Below are 17,857 nucleotides of genomic sequence, written 5' to 3'. Positions count from 1 at the left end.
CAAAAAGAATTGAAAATAACACTGTATGAATTTGTTGTGTCTGGAGCGCTTTTCTGGATACCTTATTCATGTACACTCATACACAAATAATTTAAATGAAATGATTCTTTTGAAGTGCAAGAAGACAAAAAGACGTCTGAGCAACCCTTTACTGGGAACATAAATAATCATTGCGGTTGATATGTTTTTAAATATTTCATTTCGAAAATGTTGATTATAATTATTTGAACGTATGGTTTAGAACTTTAAATAAAATAGAGCAACATCTTTTTAATCTGTTGGTTTATGCTTGTTTTTTTTTTTTTTTTTTTTTTTTTTTTTTTTTTTTTTTTTTTTTAAATTTGAACAGCCTGTAATTGTTACACTTGTTTTGATGTTGCTGTTTTGCGATGTATTGTCTGTTCTACCCAGTCAAAACAAATGCATTTTGTTTTTATTTTGATGGATTAATTGTTGGTGAGTAAAAACAAATCCTTGCCAATTAAGAGCCAGACAAATGTATCCGGTAGAAATATGTTATAGCTGAGGGACGCCTCCGGGTGCGGGAATTTCTCGCTACATTGAAGACCTGTTGGTGACCCTCTGCTGTTGTTTTTTATTTGGTCGGGTTGTTGTCTCTTTGACACATTCCCCATTTCCATTCTCAATTTTATATTCCGACGAAGAACAAATCATATGTGCCTTTCTCATAAAAGAAGAAGGCTTTAAATGAGTTGCAGCAAATATATTTTATTTGAATATTTCAAATATAAAAAGAGGATATGTGTTGTGCATGGTCATTTACTTCATTCAAAATGAATAACATAGACGCTGGTCGATAAGCAAACGTTAGTAAATCAAAACTGTTAGTATCCGTTCTCAAGTAGTTCAACTACAAAGCTTACAATTTTTCAAACTCATATGCAAGCAATTCAAAATTTGTACTATATTTATCATCTGAATAACCAACATCCTCACATAAATGCTTGAGATGTTTTTTTGAACAATGTGCTCAATTACAAAAACGTAAACAAAAATCTATATTGTTGAAGTATTTTCGTTTGATAGCGAGGCTGTGAATAGTTTCACAGCTTAACAAGTATTAAATAGATACCTGAGACGAGTGTTCCAGGTGTTCACCTGTGTTTTAATTGAATGTTCTTTGACTGTTTTAACTGAAGTGTACTGAAGTGAACAGACTAGAAGTGGGTCTGACGGGGGAACAGACTAGAAGTGGGTCTGACGGGGGAACAGACTAGAAGTGGGTCTGACGGGGGTCCTTTACTTCTGTATATTCTTTAACATTTAGTTCATTTTTCTCTATTCTCCATATACTATAATTATTTATTCATTTTTTTACCATTCATTCTGCACTAATAACTTACCATTCTCTGTTCTGTAGACCCCATTCAGACCCGTGTCTACGAAAAAGTATCCCCTAAGCTTTAGTTTTTCATAGTTTTTCATAACTTTATGGTAGACGTCTCAGTTGATCCAAGATATTTTTGGGTCGGGGTTAGAGTCAAAACTGTGCGTTACAGAAGAATAATTTCTCGAAAGGAAATGTTGTTTAGATCTACATATTTTGCTATGCTTATTTTAAAAAAGTTTTAAAGAGGTATATGAATATGTGTTATGAGCATGGTTCAAAGATATATTAAATCTTGTGATTTATTTGTGCGCGTAGATAGACATTGACAGACGTAATTGCCTTACAAATATTTATTACATTTAAAAATTGCAAAGCTATGAAATAAGTATCAATAGATGTTGAAAGATATAATTGCAAAATAAAAATAACGAAATACGATAAAAATGCAAAGATATAAACAAGGATGGCTTCAAAATAAGCAGCAATAAAGCTGTTAATATAAATAATTAAACGTATGTGATAATCAATTTTGTACTCTACCCTTGATGTTTGCGGTGGTATTTATACATACGAGAATACACGCTGATAAAATAGAAATAAAAAAAATTCCACATATAATGCATGTTTAATTTGTGAAAATAAAATAGAACGATATTATACATTTGGAAACTAATCTGTTTGCTCTTTATTAGCCTTGCTCATAAATTGTCCAAGATCATTATACTGATGTTCTGTATTTGTCTCTTTAAACGAGATGGCTTTGTTTCCTGTGGCTCTTTATTTTTGTCCTTTTTGATATACCATAGAAGTCACAGACACTTTGTCAGTGCGTCGTTGATCAATCGAAATTTTATTCTTAATTATCAGATGGGAACATAAGTAGTTATTAAAGTAGTAGAAATTATCTACAATAATCATAAACATAAACATCAAAGTTTATTGTCTACAACAAATTGTTTCGTGTTGGGTGATGACTTTTTTATTTTCTCAAGAAGATTTGTACCAAGAATATAGATATACAGTGAAACCTGTTTAAACCGAACCTTTTCGCGACTAAACATTTTTTTTTGGTGTAGGCTGATGTTCGGTTTTATCAGGTTAACAACTCACATAATTTGATATGACGGTGCTTAAGAACATGTTTGTTTTATACAGGTTTTCGTTTATGCAGGATTCGATTTAGCCAGGTTTCACTGTAACAATAACTGATTATGTTATGATATTATATGACGTTATACACATAAACATTTTATTACATACTTGCTTTGATCTTCGGATGCGCGGATAAAGTTATTTTAAGAAGTCTATTCTCTAGCTTTTTCGGGATTTTACATTTTTATGCCATAGTTTGAAACTTGATATGATAATTATATTTAATTACTGAAAATACAAACACACAATGAAATAAATTTTGAAATTGAACACAGAACTCAGTCTTGATTTGCCATAATAACAATGCAGTGCGATAGCAAAGACAATTATAATCGAAGCTAATGTCTGTCCCTATTCATCATAGAACCTTTTCCCACGTCACTTAATAGATATAGGAAGATGTGGTATGAGTACCAATGCGACTACTCTCCATCCAAGTAACATGTTCTTTTTCTATACATTCATTAAAAACTGTTTTATTATTCGAAATTCGGTGATTTTGTCACCCCTGATATGAATTGCACTTTGACATTTCTGTCTTTAATAATCTTCAACTTAGTTTTAGGTTTGGCCTTCCAACTGTTTTGATTCGAGTGCAACTGACGAGTTTCATGTAGACGAAAAGTGCGTCTGGCAAACGTATTTTTATTGATGTGTTCACTAGCGGTCTGTGTTTCTTTTTATCCCGGTTGACTCAGCTGTCAGCGTCAACTATTGAAGATACTGTTAATTTGTTTTTGTCCTAGATATGTATAAATATTTGCCACTGGACGTAAATCATCTAGCAATCAATCAATCAATCAAAGATCAAACGAAAAGAAAAAATCGAATCAATGGACAAAATTTATAATAAAAAGCTACTGAATTATTGGTAAAATATTAAATGCATTGGTAGTTTGTTTTTGTGCGGTACTAAATATACATGAATTACTTGCCACAATGAAAAGAAAAAGATCTTATCCATGCAAAGATGATTTTTACAAAAGCTACTGGGTTATTGTGTCCTGAATGTGTATGAAATGTTTTCCACTTGACGTAAATCAAGCAATCTTCACGTAATCAAAGACTAATCGAAAGAACGGATAGTATCCATGCAAATTGTTTTTTTAAAAAGCTAATACTGGGATGTTGGTAAAATATTGAAGGTATCATCATTTTTTTTGGGTCCTGAATATGTATCGTACGACCTAATTGTAACTGGACGTAAATCAAACTATATTCAAGCAATCAAAGAGCAAACAAAAAGAACGAATGGAACCCATGCAAAGATTTATTGACAAAAAAATGTTGGGTTGTTGGTAAAACATAGATGTGTTTGAAAAACATCATAATTATTGTGCTATGTACGTACATAGCATGTTATAAACCTGGATAAGATATATGTGAATTAGCATGCACCCCACGGCCAGAGATACCTGTCTGTTGGTAATCAGCATTGCAGATAATTAACAAGGATAATTTCATACATTCTCGTTGTAATCATCTTACTTTTCTATGTAGAGAATCTGGCTTCGGAACTAAAGAGAAAAGATGCAGAGATAAAGTCGTTACAAGTTGAAGTTACGTCACTGAAGAAAACGGTAGAAATTAAGGAGAGTGATTTCCGTAGAAAGGAATTGGAATTATTACGTGACCTTGACTATGCTCAGGAGAAAAGTGATGTAAGTTTTCAATTACAGTCAAACCTGTTTTAAGAGACCACATAAAGGAGAGAAAAAAATGTGACCTCTTAAGACAGGTAGTCTTTTAATACAGGTTAAATTTATATGTATTGTACTACAGAGGGATCTAATATTAGTGGTCTTTTAACACAGGTTTTTGCTTAATACATATTGACTCTTTAAAGCTGTTTTGGCTGTAAGTAAGTTCGTTAAAGTTCTGCTATTTAATTCAAATTATGATAACGTATTTTAAATACTTCTAGCCTCTTGCATTTTCCTTGATCAATTTGATTATTTCATATATTATCTATTTACGATAAACGGTTTAGACTTGTTTCACCTTTTTGTCTTCATAATTAAAGAAAAATGGCGTCCCTCCTGAACAAACATAGAATCGAAAATGCATTTATATACATTTTATTGCTTTTATTGCACTCAATCCTTGTGCTTATTTTACAATGTTATATTAAACATTGTTGCTTTTTAAATATTCAATTATCTTGTCAATTTCATCTTTATTTTTTGAGAGAAATCTGAGTTTTCAAATAACACTCTGAATGAGTTTGCAACTTGCAACATCAAACGCAATAAGGAAAACTGGTATGATATTATGTGTTCCGGAATTAAAAAGATTAACCAAAATTTTCTCTTGATCCAATCGTGTGCAAATTGAGTCTTGTGCTCATAAACTTATGAAAAAAAAATCTTTTAATGATCATGATGATTGCTGGCAGTAAAAGAGGCATTAGCTGTCCAATTCATGTTCACTGATTTGACCCAAATTCTCATATTTGAATCATGATGTACTAAAACGTATATCCAAACTATAAAAAGTAAAAAAAGAAACAAACAATTAACAATACATGGATACGTTACAATAATATATCAGCATTTCTAACTGTATTTTCTCCTAGACGTCATATAATTATCCATAGAGATTATCGCTGAAGGATTCTAATTGTCATATATAGACAATAATAGTGCATTGACTTGACATATCAACGATATAAGGATGAGGCTTAGAAACGGGGAAACGCGAGACACTGCACTATTATTGTCTTTATACTGCAATCTAAAAAGAGTACATTTTCAATTGTTGTTTAGTGTGTTTGTTAATATTTGATTAAGATATTGGGAAACTTCCCCCTTTTATAAAAAAAGCCCTCATATCATGCTGGCGGAGAAATGTACAGCACAATGAAATGTACATCTACCTGTTGAAACCTGCAATCAATGATGAACAAGTTTGTTTGAGAATGAACTAAAATATCAACAATAATCATAAAACATAATGATAATAGTTTGCAAACCAAAAATATTAACAAGTGAAATATGTTTTTTTTTCTCTAAAAATTGCAAAAGAAATAAGTTTGAGTCGTTGTATACATTGGAAACAAGAACAAGTTGAATAGGTCGTATGAATAATTATAATGTCGGCAATTTCTATTTAAATATTCATGAGAACAAGTTGATATCAGGTCAGTGACTGTATATGACATAGAATTATACGGTCAACACATTTTGACTGCTCAAATAGAACGAGTGCAGTATAAAACCCGTTATACACATAAAATAGACATAAACAGACTTGTACGCATGTGCAACTGTAAACTGACAATTTTTCTTCCTCTTGGTTCCCTTGTTTCTCTGTTAAATGTTCAATTTCTTGTCTTTTTAAATGAAATAACATGCTGACACCATTCACACATGCGTAACCAATTTCAAATATAGGTCAAATAGTTGGATTCAACTGAGTTGGAATAATTAACTTGCAAGCAAGTTGTTCAGTTTTTTTTTTGGTGAAGTTAAACCAATTTGACCCCTCATTATTTTCTTTTGTAATTGTTTGAATAAAAATTCATATATTTTCATTGTTTTTCTAATTTCTACCGAATGTCCCTTCACTGTCCTTCGGACAATTAAATGCATTTACAAGACAAGAATATGGTTATATGATATGCAAAATGTAAAGACTGATTTCTATACTTGACTTACACGATAAAAGCTTGATAATTGAGGAGCGATTCCAAGTCCACATGGAGACATGTCACTATACTCGTACCCACACCGATTAGTTATGTTTTTTGGGAAAGACGGCTTCAAGCCGCTAATCCCCTATGTGGTTGATCAGAGTGACATCCCCTCACGTCATTCATTTTGTTTTTATAGTGTGGAAAACACCCCAATAAATCTTACTGAGATTGGTGAGAAGGAGACACACAAATGAATAGATTGACTTTAAACACTTTTTTTTATACATTTCCCTTCCTCGCAAAATTATCGTAACTTGAGCTCTCCTTTACACTATTTACGTTTCTTTTACAATCCGGAAAAATCAGTATGACGAGATATTCTAATATATCCAACCAACAGTGACGTCATTATATTTTATAGTGACGTCACTGTTGGAATGCCACACTACGTAGAAGCAGGGATATCCTTCACTGGTTACTTAAATCATTCCCAGAGTTCGTGCACTAATTAAAAATTGGTATTTGTTAAATTTAAACATAATTATGTAGATGATTCAAACATCAACATGCAATGCTTTAATTTGTAGGTCAACTTCTAACTTTCAAAGTAATCAAAGGCCGTGGGGATACATGAGATTGGGGAGAGAAACGAATTTTTTCATTTTTTCTGTAAAATTCTGTTTTGAGAATCTTCCTCCAATACAGGAGCACCTCAATTGATGAGTAATTATTCACTAAAATAAAAGTTAATGCATCTGAAAACTTAAAATGTGACATTTAGTATATGATAAGTAGTCTTTTATTAAAACTAAATTTTGTGTACCAACATAATCATTGTAATGGTAAAAAAAAAGAATAAAAAAATGTTGCATTTTATAGTTTAAACCTATTTATTCATGAAATTTACAAATATATCAAATGTAGGATCTGGAAACAACCTTCACACAGTTTACATTAATCATATTGGTTTTTATTAGTACCTGTATCCCTGTGATGAGAGTTGTAACTGGGAACTTTATGGAAATCTAAAACTGAATAGATTGTTCTGTCCTCACTTTCTTAAGAAAAAAAAAAATTAAAATCTGAAGAGTACTGTCACAAAAAAATGGAGAATGGCCCTTGCCTGCAGTTCAGTGGTACACAATTAAAATTTAAAAAAATATTGTATTAGTTGTTGAATGACAGAATTCAGTCTCTGGTTGGACCCGGCAGCGGAGAGACCCCACGACATCCTGTCCTCGAGCCGAGCACAAGTACGATTTCATAAGACCAAGAGGCAGTTCTAATTCTTTTGACTTATTTACAATTTGAGTTTTTGGCTAAGTTTTTGCATCGATTAATTTATAAAAAAGAATTGCATAACCCAATGGCAATTTGCAACATTAAGGTAGTTTAGGGATATACCGCCATCTTGAATTGTACGATCACAGAAAATAATCGGTCTTTGCCCAAATCTGCAAATTTGGAGACCGATTTTAAATTTATTGGTTACACTAAAATTGAGAAAGGAAATGGTGAATATGTCAAAGCGACAACCACCTGACCATAGAGCAAACAACAGCCGAAGGCAACCAATGGGTCTTCAATGTAGCGAGAATTCCCGCACCCGTAGGTGTCCTTCAGCTGGCCCCTAAAATATGCATAATAGTACAGTGATAATGGACGTCATACTAAACTCCGAATTATACACAAGAAACTAAAATTTAAAATCATACAAGACTAACAAAGGCCAGAGGCTCCTGACTTGGGACAGGCGCAAAATTGCGGCGGGGTTAAACATGTTTATGAGATCTCAACCCTCCCCCTATACCTCTAGCCAATGTAGAAAAGTAAAAGAATAACAATACGCACATTAAAATTCAGTTCAAGAGAAGTCCGAGTCTGATGTCAAAAGATGTAACAAAAGAAAATAAATAAAATGACAATAATACATAAATAACAACAGACTACTAGCAGTTAACTGACATGCCAGCTCCAGACCTCAATTAAACTGATTGAAAGATTATGTCTTCATCATATGAATATCAGGTACAATCCCTCCCGTTAGGGGTTTAGTATCATACTATCATAAAATATATGAGAAGAACATAACCCGTGTCATGCCAACAACTGTTTTTTTTAGAAATAAATGTGTTTAGTTCCGATGCAAAGACCCTATCAGTGAATCAATGTTAAAGCCAAAATATGCAATCTTTAATGCCTGTTTATTTATATGAAGAAAACTTTGTTATACATTCATTACCGCTTTTTGTTTAAAAAAATACCAAATATTTGTGCTTATAGAATTGATTTTTCAAATAAGCCATTTAAGGGGAGATCACTGTTAAGTCATTTTTTTGTAATTTTCATTTGACGTGTCTCTGTACTTATACATCCCGTCATAGTGTTGTTGTGCTATCGTACATTTTTGCAATCTTGTCTTTCTTTTTTTCTAATGTGCATTGTCTGTATGCCTTTTTGTATTTTTCTTGTTGACTTTTCGACTGTCATACAAATGAGAGGTTAAGCTAGCGATAAAACCAGGTTGATTCCACTCTTTTCTACATAAGAAAATGCCTGTACCAATTAAGTCAGGAATATGACAGTTGTTATCAATTTGTTTGATATGTTTTAGCTTTTGATTTTTCTATTTGATTAGGGTCTTCCGTTTTAAATTTTTTATCGGAGTTCGTTTTTTTGTTTGTTATTTTACTTTTTGGTATACGTGATTGACGAAATAGTAAAAAGTAAATCTTTGATCTTGATTTAAATGCTAGGTCATAATTAATTTATAAGAAGAAAACTTGTATGATGTTGGGCGTCCTTTGCAACTTGAACATACTGAGCATTTGACATAATCTAAATGAAATCAGCTTTAGTAAGGTGTATCTCTGTAGCTGGTTTTCATAGTTCTATGAAAATCTGTCTTATATATATCATGATTTTTTATTTCCCAAATCAAAAGATTTGGACCATTACCAATTCTAATTTGTCTATAACAACATAAGAGAATGAAATACGATACCTTACTTGGATCTTTATTTCACTTGTACGTCTTATGCCCTCACCGTAGCGGAGGGGACATTAAGTTTTACTCTTGTCCGTCTATGCATCCGTCCGTCCGTCCGTCCGTATGTTCCAAAATTGGTTTCCGTCGTTCTTTTACTTTAGTTTGTCTTAACAAATGTTATGAAACTTATACATTATGCTTATTACAACAAAACAAATATCAAGTTTGAATATTGGTTGCGTAACTTTAACCGTTCTAGAGTTATGCCCCTTTACAAATGGAAAAATTGCTGAATTTTTCATTTCCGTTCTCTTGCTTAAAAGTTTGCCTCAACCATATTTTATGATACTTATACACAATACTTATTACCACAAAACTCAGATGAAGTTCACTTTTACGCACTTCAGTTATGTCCCTTTATAACTTATATATGATATGCAAGCAGGGGCATCACATGTGTCCCATTAACACATTCCTCATTTATTTTCATAGAGAAATTGCTTAAGGTTATTGGTCGAAAAAAAAAGTTATTTATTAAATATAGGAAACATACGCAGTTTCTGTCTACTTATACGTACGGTCTTTTAAAAAGGTCAGTTAGATTCATCCCTGATATTCCCTGATCTACAACGTGTATAGTAGAGATTTTACTTAAGAATTGAATGCTTCTTTTTGTAACTTCATTGTGGTGTAAAAATGTTGACCGAAGAACATTTTGTATGAAGCGCGGAAACGCTTCGTTCTAAAAATGTGCTCACGGTCAACGCTTTTACACTCAATGAAGTTACAATAAGAAGCATTCAATTCTTAAGTAAAATCTCTACTTTACACGTTGTAGATATAACTACAATTAATAATTACATTTTTTTAAAGCTAGAATCATGAAAACACGATTTTTATCAAGTTTTTATTTAATCTACCTGTGCACTTTATTGTGGGACCTCGTGTCATCATGAATGATAAATTTTATTGTGTAATGCAATTGCTTAAGGAATAACTCGAGACTGCAGTGGTAGCCAATCAGAATAACGTATTATAATGAAACATACATCTAATGCAATTATTTTCAGATATACAAGTTTAGTCGCCAGTGTTACTAGTCTACTGCTTGTCATAGAAGTTTTAGGTTAAGTTTAGGAATTTAAAGTTGAAATTTGAAATACGAGGAACCGTTAATTTTTTGGCTGCCAGATGATTTATACTTTATCTTACATAACATATTGTTTTGAAAGAGCTTTTATACATTTACATGCATTAATGTTTAACTAAGTATGCAAGAGGACTTCGTACCAAGTGTACATTTTGAATGTTAACATGTTGTTTTGAAGAGAGCTTATATACATTTACATGCATTAATTTTTAACAAAGTATGTAAGAAGACATCGTACCGAGTGTACATTTGAAAAATTTATGCTAACATGTTCAAAAATCAAGAATCTGAGTATAATGTGACTTGTGTTTGACGGGGACATGTCTTCTTCTTCGGGAAGTACGGGAGTAGACTCCTAGGTAGGAGTGTAAAACTTCCCGGACTTACGGGAACATGGATGTGATTGGACGTATATTGAAGTGTATAGTATGTAATGCATTCATTACAGGAGAATCTTACCTCGTCAGTACATGTAGGTTCACTCCAGGGTCCGCCATCGATCATACTAAAAAATCATTGAGGTCTGAAAGGGTTCTAAAAATGCAGAATAAAGGGGCATAAAATGTAAAAAAAAAAATGCCGGCTGGAATCCGCCACCCTATCAGTTTGAGCCCAATATAACTCACCTATCTCTATGAAAAATGTTGAATCTGCAACTCGAATGCTAACTTCCTGTGTGTCATTTTTTACAGGTGTTAAGTAATCTCTTGGATATTGTCAAGGATCGAGCAGACGCAGCGGAAGCAGAATTAGAACGCCTTGCGGAAGAAAGTAGATCTACTAGTGCAGCGTCAGAAAATAGTGCACGAACTGTCAGTGTATTAAGTGACATCAGTTTCGGAAGTGACGAAGTTTTCGTTGAAGGTGCATCACGGGAAAGTTCAGCGCCTGGTTCCCCGGAGTCAGCGAGCAGAAGAAAAGTAATACATAAAGACTGGGAGGTAATATATGATGTTTATTACAAGTAACAAAAATATCATAAACAAGGCTTAATTATTTCCTTATCTCTTTGAAAGTAGTAACTTTTCATCAGAATTGAAGGTTTAAAGGAATTAATTGGTCAAATTGGCTTACCAATCCCAAGTGAAAAAGTTTGGCTCACCAATTACAAGTACACATTTTGGCTTACCAATCAAAAGTACACATTTTGACTACATTACCAATCATAAATACAAACTTAGGTTCACCAATCATAAGTTTAAATGTTGGCTTTCCAATCATAAGTACAAATTTTGGCTTACCAATCATAACTACAAATTTTGGCGTACCAATCATAAGAAAATATTTGGTCTTACCAAACATAAGTTCAAATTTTGGCTTACCAAACATAAATTCTAATTTTAGCTTACAAATCATAAGTACAGATTTTGGCTTACCAATCACAAGCACAAATGTTAGCTTACCAATCATAAAAACAGATTTTGGCTTTACTTAAAAATCATGATTAGAAATTTTGGCCAGAGGAGTACCATGTTAAAAAAAGTCTTGTAGCATGTACTACAGAAAGATGAAACAGTCTTCCGCATTTGTTGCATTCGTTAAATTTCTCATTTAAATGCCACACTGCGATAGGAATAATTTGCCATTTGGAATGTTTATGGAAGACTAGGTATACTGAGTGACTGTTCTAGTTATCAATGAGATTAAATCACAGAGACAATGATTTTGTCGGACGATTGTATCAGGTCATTCCGTCAACACCAGCCTGTTTTGTGTTCCGCATTGATATTCCACCGATATGGATCTATAGGGCCTATCTTTATTTCCAGTCTTCAACTACTATAGATTCAAAGTTTTCACGTGCAATAACATTATTTGGGGTTTGTTTGATATTGCTTTGTCCAGCATATAATATTATTACGATAAAGGATAATAGAGAACAAATGTTCATTATCTTTGTTTTGCATTGTAATTTTTGGAGAAGACGTTACTAAGTTGAAAAACTTGTGTCTAATCCATTTGTCTCTTTCTGGAACAATAAAGTATGTTTAAACTATTGTAATTTTTATCGAAATAGTTTTTGGGGATTGCATATGATCATGATGTCCTGCAGCCATTTTGAAGACGACACAGTTAATACATTCCTCCATACAGCCGTCTATGTTAAAGCATAAGAAGGAATTATTGCATAGAAGTACTTTGGATACTTTGCGCTTGCATTCCGTAACATCGTGAATCTTTGACATTGAGTTAATATCTTTAATTGCATCTTTTTGTACATTTTTTCGCTGCAATATAAAACTATTCCGATATAAAATAAAACATGGTATGATTGCCAATCGGATTTTAATTGTACGTTGTTCCTACCTATTGTTATTACGCTACTGTTGAAATATAGTTGAGTGAACACCTATTGTAACCCCACATGTCAATTCTAAATGTTCAGCCATATGTTCAAATGTCTGTTCCAAGTCAAGAACATTTCAGTGGATGTCTTTTGTTGCTGTTTAAGGGAGCTACTTTTTGATTTTTATAGAGGGCTAGGATGCATTTTTTTTAAGTTGTAGCCTCTGTCCTGCCTTTTTATTATTAACCCGATTCGGTCCTGCCTTTTTTATTAGTTTAATATCCTCACTTTGTTTTACATAAATTGTCATTCTGACTATTTTTGGCCAAGTTGCTCATCCTGCCATTTTATTTTATTTTACTCGTCTTGCCTAATTTTTCCAATTACATACTAGCCCCTACCACCGTATCCTAAAAATCAAATGGTAGCTCTCTAATCACTTTGTAAATGGCCAGTTTGTACATGTAAGCAGTAAGTTACTACATAAAACATGGCAATCAGTTTCTGTTAGTTATATTTAGATTATACCTGTTAAATAAATGCTTGTATATCGGATACAGATTTGAGTGAATAGGAAAACCTCTTTAAATTTCAATGGTATACAATGTCTTAATTTCTGAAACGTTTGTGTAGCTATGACTGGGCATCATACAGGATAATCTGTATTACTTAATTGAATGTATAGTAAACATATATTACACAATGATTTTTTTTTGTTCTTTTGTGGATCACTGATGAGTCTTTTGTAGACAAAACGCGCGTCTGGCGCAAATACAAAATCTCTATTCTAGTATCTATTATGCGTTTATTATTAAGTATCTTAAAGGAAAAATCTCACTACTAAATGAGTAAATAAAAACCGAAAAACAACAATACTACATGTGTTTGTTTGTACTATGGGTAAAAATTAACCTTCTAATTACAAGCTGGAGCCTGTTATTCAGTGGTTACCGTTGTTGTTGTATAACACTTTTGTTTACTTTTATCATTTTGTACTTAAAAATTGTTGGTTTTCTCATTTGAATTGTTGTACATTATGTCATGAATGTATCTATAATAGCTTTCTATACGGTTTCGATTTTGCTCATTGTTAATTGAAGGCGGAACAGTGATCTAAAGTTTCAAACATCTATATCATTAGGGTTATGGTGGATAGTTGACTCATCGGAAATCATGCCACATCTTCTTACCTTAGCTCACCTGGTCTATAGTAGTAAGTGAGCCATTATCATCACTTTGCGTCCGTCGTCCGTTAACTTTAAAACGTCTTTTCTTTTGAAACTGCGAGGCAAATTTGATTCAAACTTTCCAGAATCTAGAGGACTATGGGTAGTTCCATTGTTCGTACACCAAAATGAAAATAATGTTACGTAATTGGATGGATTTTCATTGTTTAGAACTTATTAAACCAATCACAACGTTTTGGTGTACGCTTTTGAAAATATTACGCAGAATGCATTAGATTCTGAAACGGCGAATTGTCCTTGGAGCATCTTGTAACTAATGTTTCAATGTTGTGTCCGACGATCTCGTCTGCCATCCAATATGGTCGACATTAGGTAAAAATAAAACACTGTGGTAAAACGCAAATTTTGTCTTTTATCTTAAAAACCGCAATAGATAGAGAAAATCTGATATGGATAATTGGTTAAATTATTTTAGATTTTGCCTACTGTCTATTGACGTCGAAACTGTATACTTCGGTACTGGCATGAAAATACGGATTTTTTGTGTTATTAAAATTTGCTGTTACAAAATATTAGAAATTATTTTAAATTAAGGAATGTATCTCCCTCATGCAAAGCTCTGATTCCTTTCACGGATTTGGTTATACTTTTTGGACCTTTTTGGATTATAGCTCTTCATCTTTTATATAAGCTTTGGATTTCAAATATTTTGGACACGAGCATAACTGAAGAGACATGTATTGTCGAAATGCGCATCTGGTGCAAGAAAATTGGTACCGTTAATTTTATTACTACCACTGGGTCGATGCCTCTGCTGGTGGACTATTAGTCCCCGAGGGTATCACCAGCCCAGTAGCCAGTACTTCGGTACTGGCATGAAAATACGGATTTTTTGTGTTATTAAAATTTGCTGTTACAAAATATTAGAAATTATTTTAAATTAAGGAATGTATCTCCCTCATGCAAAGCTCTGATTCCTTTCACGGATTTGGTTATACTTTTTGGACCTTTTGGATTATAGCTCTTCATCTTTTATATAAGCTTTGGATTTCAAATATTTTGGCCACGAGCATCACTGAAGAAACATGTATTGTCGAAATGCGCATCTGGTGCAAGAAAATTGGTACCGTTAATTTTATTAGACGGTTTTGTTTGAAAAGATATTGACCTTAAGGTGGTACCTAACACTACAGGGAGATAACTCTGTAAAATCAGCTAAACGTTTTAATTACGTTGTGTTGTTAAGGGAATATTAAGCTTCTCAATGATCAAAATCAGTGTTTGTCAAACTGCTATATAACCAGTGTATTTTTTCTGATAAAACGGTTGCTTCAATTCTTTTGAAATTTTGATATTTTTGTAAAAGGGTAAAAGTAAATACTTTGTCAAAATTTTAAGAAAATTAAACGAGCCAAATTAATTTTAGTTAAAGTGTTAGGTACCACCTTAAATAACTAATTTTACCAAACTTTTTTCATGTTTGCCTTTTATTTTAAAAATCATAAAAGATCGAGTGAAATTTTAAAAAGAGTGATAGAATACATACAAGACAAATTGCAAAACTCGAAAGACGATTCTTTCTTGATGTTATTGCCCATTAATGGCATTTTTTTTTATACTAGATACATTGTAGATAGATACTAAAAATATCATAAGTTATCAGCAAGATAAGATCTACAAATACACCAACTTAGACTTAATCGTACCAAGTAAGGAATATGACAGTTGTTATCCATTCGTTTGATGTGTTTGGACTTTTGATTTTGCCTTTTGATTTTGGACTTTCCTTTTTGAATTTTCCTCCGAGTTCAGTATTTTTGTATTTTTACTTTTTAATCACCAGTAAACTCCGTATTTGAATTCTTATGATATGATCTTTCTAATTTTAATGCCAAATTAGAGTTTTACCCAAACCACATCTTCTAATATCTATAAACATTAGCCTAGGTTAGGGACACATGATCTTAGGAACCTCTAGTTATATACATATTGTGACTTGGATGGAGAGTTGTCTCATTGGCACTCAAACCACATCTTCTAATATCTATAAACATTGGCCTAGGTTAGGGACACATGATCTTAGGAACCTCTAGTTATATACATATTGTGACTTGGATGGAGACTTGTCTAATTGGCAATTATACCACATCTTCTTATTTTTATATACATAAGCCTAGGTTAGGGACACATGATCTGAAGAACCTCTATTTATATACATATTGTGACTTGGATGGAGAGTTGTCTCATTGGCACAGTCAAACCACATCTTCTAATATCTATAAACATTAGCCTAGGTTAGGGACACATGATCTTAAGAGCCTCTAGTTATATACATGTTTACCTTAAGATTCATTGACAAATGACGTAAATCACGTGTATTAACGTGTCGCTGTCAGTGCCATCTATCACTTCCTAGTACAGTGCTACAGTAATGAGCAAAACAGACCTCCGCCATAACCTCGTGTCTATACCCATCAAATATCACTTTTCTTAACTAATGATTGATTTTTAATGTGCCATTCAACATAACACTGTTACCTCAAATACAAGATAAAAAATGGTATAATGTTAAAAGAAATACGTAGATCCCAAATGCCAATCAAAATCATTTAACTGTTTGATAATATTAGGATTCTGGTTAATTGTTAGATTAATACTGGTATATTAACCAACACTTAAATGATTGAAAAGACTTTGCGGGTGGAAATTTACGAATCTTGTGAAGGCTATTTCATATATTTTCTAGATAAAATGTGGTTAATCCTTATAATTTTCATTCCAAACAGTTTTACTTTTTTTTTTTTAGATATCCTGTATTATAATGCAAACTTGTGTCAGAAAAGGTTGCTTTATAAAGAACGGGTTTACTAATCATTATTACAGATTTTAGCTTACTAATCATCAGCACAAATGTTAGCTTACCAGTCATGAAAACAGAGTTAAGCTTTACTTACAAATCATGAGTACACATTTTGGCCAGAGGAGTACCATGTTAAAAAAGACTTATAGCATGTACTACAGAAAGATGATACTTTTTTCCGCATTTGTTGCATTTCATAAAATTTAGTAAGAACTTGGAAACTTTGTGATGCCAGAATGAACGATTTAGAATTTAGTCTTGACAAAATTGCGTACACACATACTGTACAAGCATCTTTTTATCGTACACAAGCTTATATAATACACAAGCATATGACAAGTTAAAGCAACATGTAGGAGGGAAGAATATTACATCAAGGATATAAAACCTATGTACCTGTCATGTTTTGGTACACATTGGTGTTGATGGAATTCCTTGTTCAATTATAAATTGACTTACAAGCTGTCGCGTAAGTAAGTGTTCTGTTTCCCGCCTTGCTGAACAAGGTCTTTAACCGATATACGAGCACCTGCACTATTGCACAAATGAAAATCATTGGTACCTTTTTAAGAAATATTTTCGTGTACTATGGGATTAATCGTCTTTTTAAAGGAATTTATTTGTGTATAAAATCGACCAATTTACTCACAAACAAATAACGGTTATAACTAAATTACCAATGGCAAAATCATATATTGCAGTTTTAAATAGTCAAGAGTGCCTGTATAAAGCCAGACATTTTGCGTCATTTTACCATTTTTCCACTTTAACGTATTCTTTCGGATTTTGCCAGTGGATTTGAGTTTTTTTATTCTTTAAAGTATTTTGGATTACAGTACATCTGTTATTCGTATTTATAGTCTTTAAAAATGACATTGTATTATCACTAATCTCCATTGTAAACAACTATTTCCGTATATATGAAAAGATATTGCATGACGGAAGTGAGATTTCTTGGATAAAAGTCAGATTGTACTTTAAAGGTGAATAGATTACTTGAAGTCTACGCATAGCAGATGTCAGTTTCGGCTGATAGATTAAGATTAGTAGTTGATTATTGATTGCCAATTAACAAATGTTTTGTTGTTTGTTTCATGTGGTAGTTATCTAAGGTCAGTAGGGGTATATTCTATGATGTTTTAATGACGGGTTATTGCGTTACAACGTTGTTTATAATACTGATGAATTATAGGTAACAGAAACTATGTCACAGACTTGCGTTACAACGTAGTAGTTTATATTGGTGA

At 32.5% G+C, this 17,857-nt stretch overlaps 1 protein-coding gene across 2 annotated transcripts in view; it reads left to right on the top strand.

Moving 5' to 3' along the window:
- Window positions 1-17,857, top strand: part of LOC139498076 (uncharacterized) — a 116,004-nt gene that overhangs the window by 57,111 nt on the left and 41,036 nt on the right. For both annotated transcript variants that reach the window (XM_071286396.1, XM_071286395.1), the window contains exons 4-5: window positions 4,004-4,164; window positions 10,969-11,217. In XM_071286396.1, coding sequence (XP_071142497.1) covers window positions 4,004-4,164; window positions 10,969-11,217 — 410 coding nt within the window. The remainder of the gene's footprint in view (window positions 1-4,003; window positions 4,165-10,968; window positions 11,218-17,857) is intronic.

Source organism: Mytilus edulis, chromosome 12 (assembly GCF_963676685.1).
Source record: "Mytilus edulis chromosome 12, xbMytEdul2.2, whole genome shotgun sequence".
NCBI classification, from domain to species: domain Eukaryota; kingdom Metazoa; phylum Mollusca; class Bivalvia; order Mytilida; family Mytilidae; genus Mytilus; species Mytilus edulis.
The sequence above is the reverse complement of the archived record's forward strand: the minus strand, read 5'-3'. Positions and strand labels throughout refer to the sequence as shown.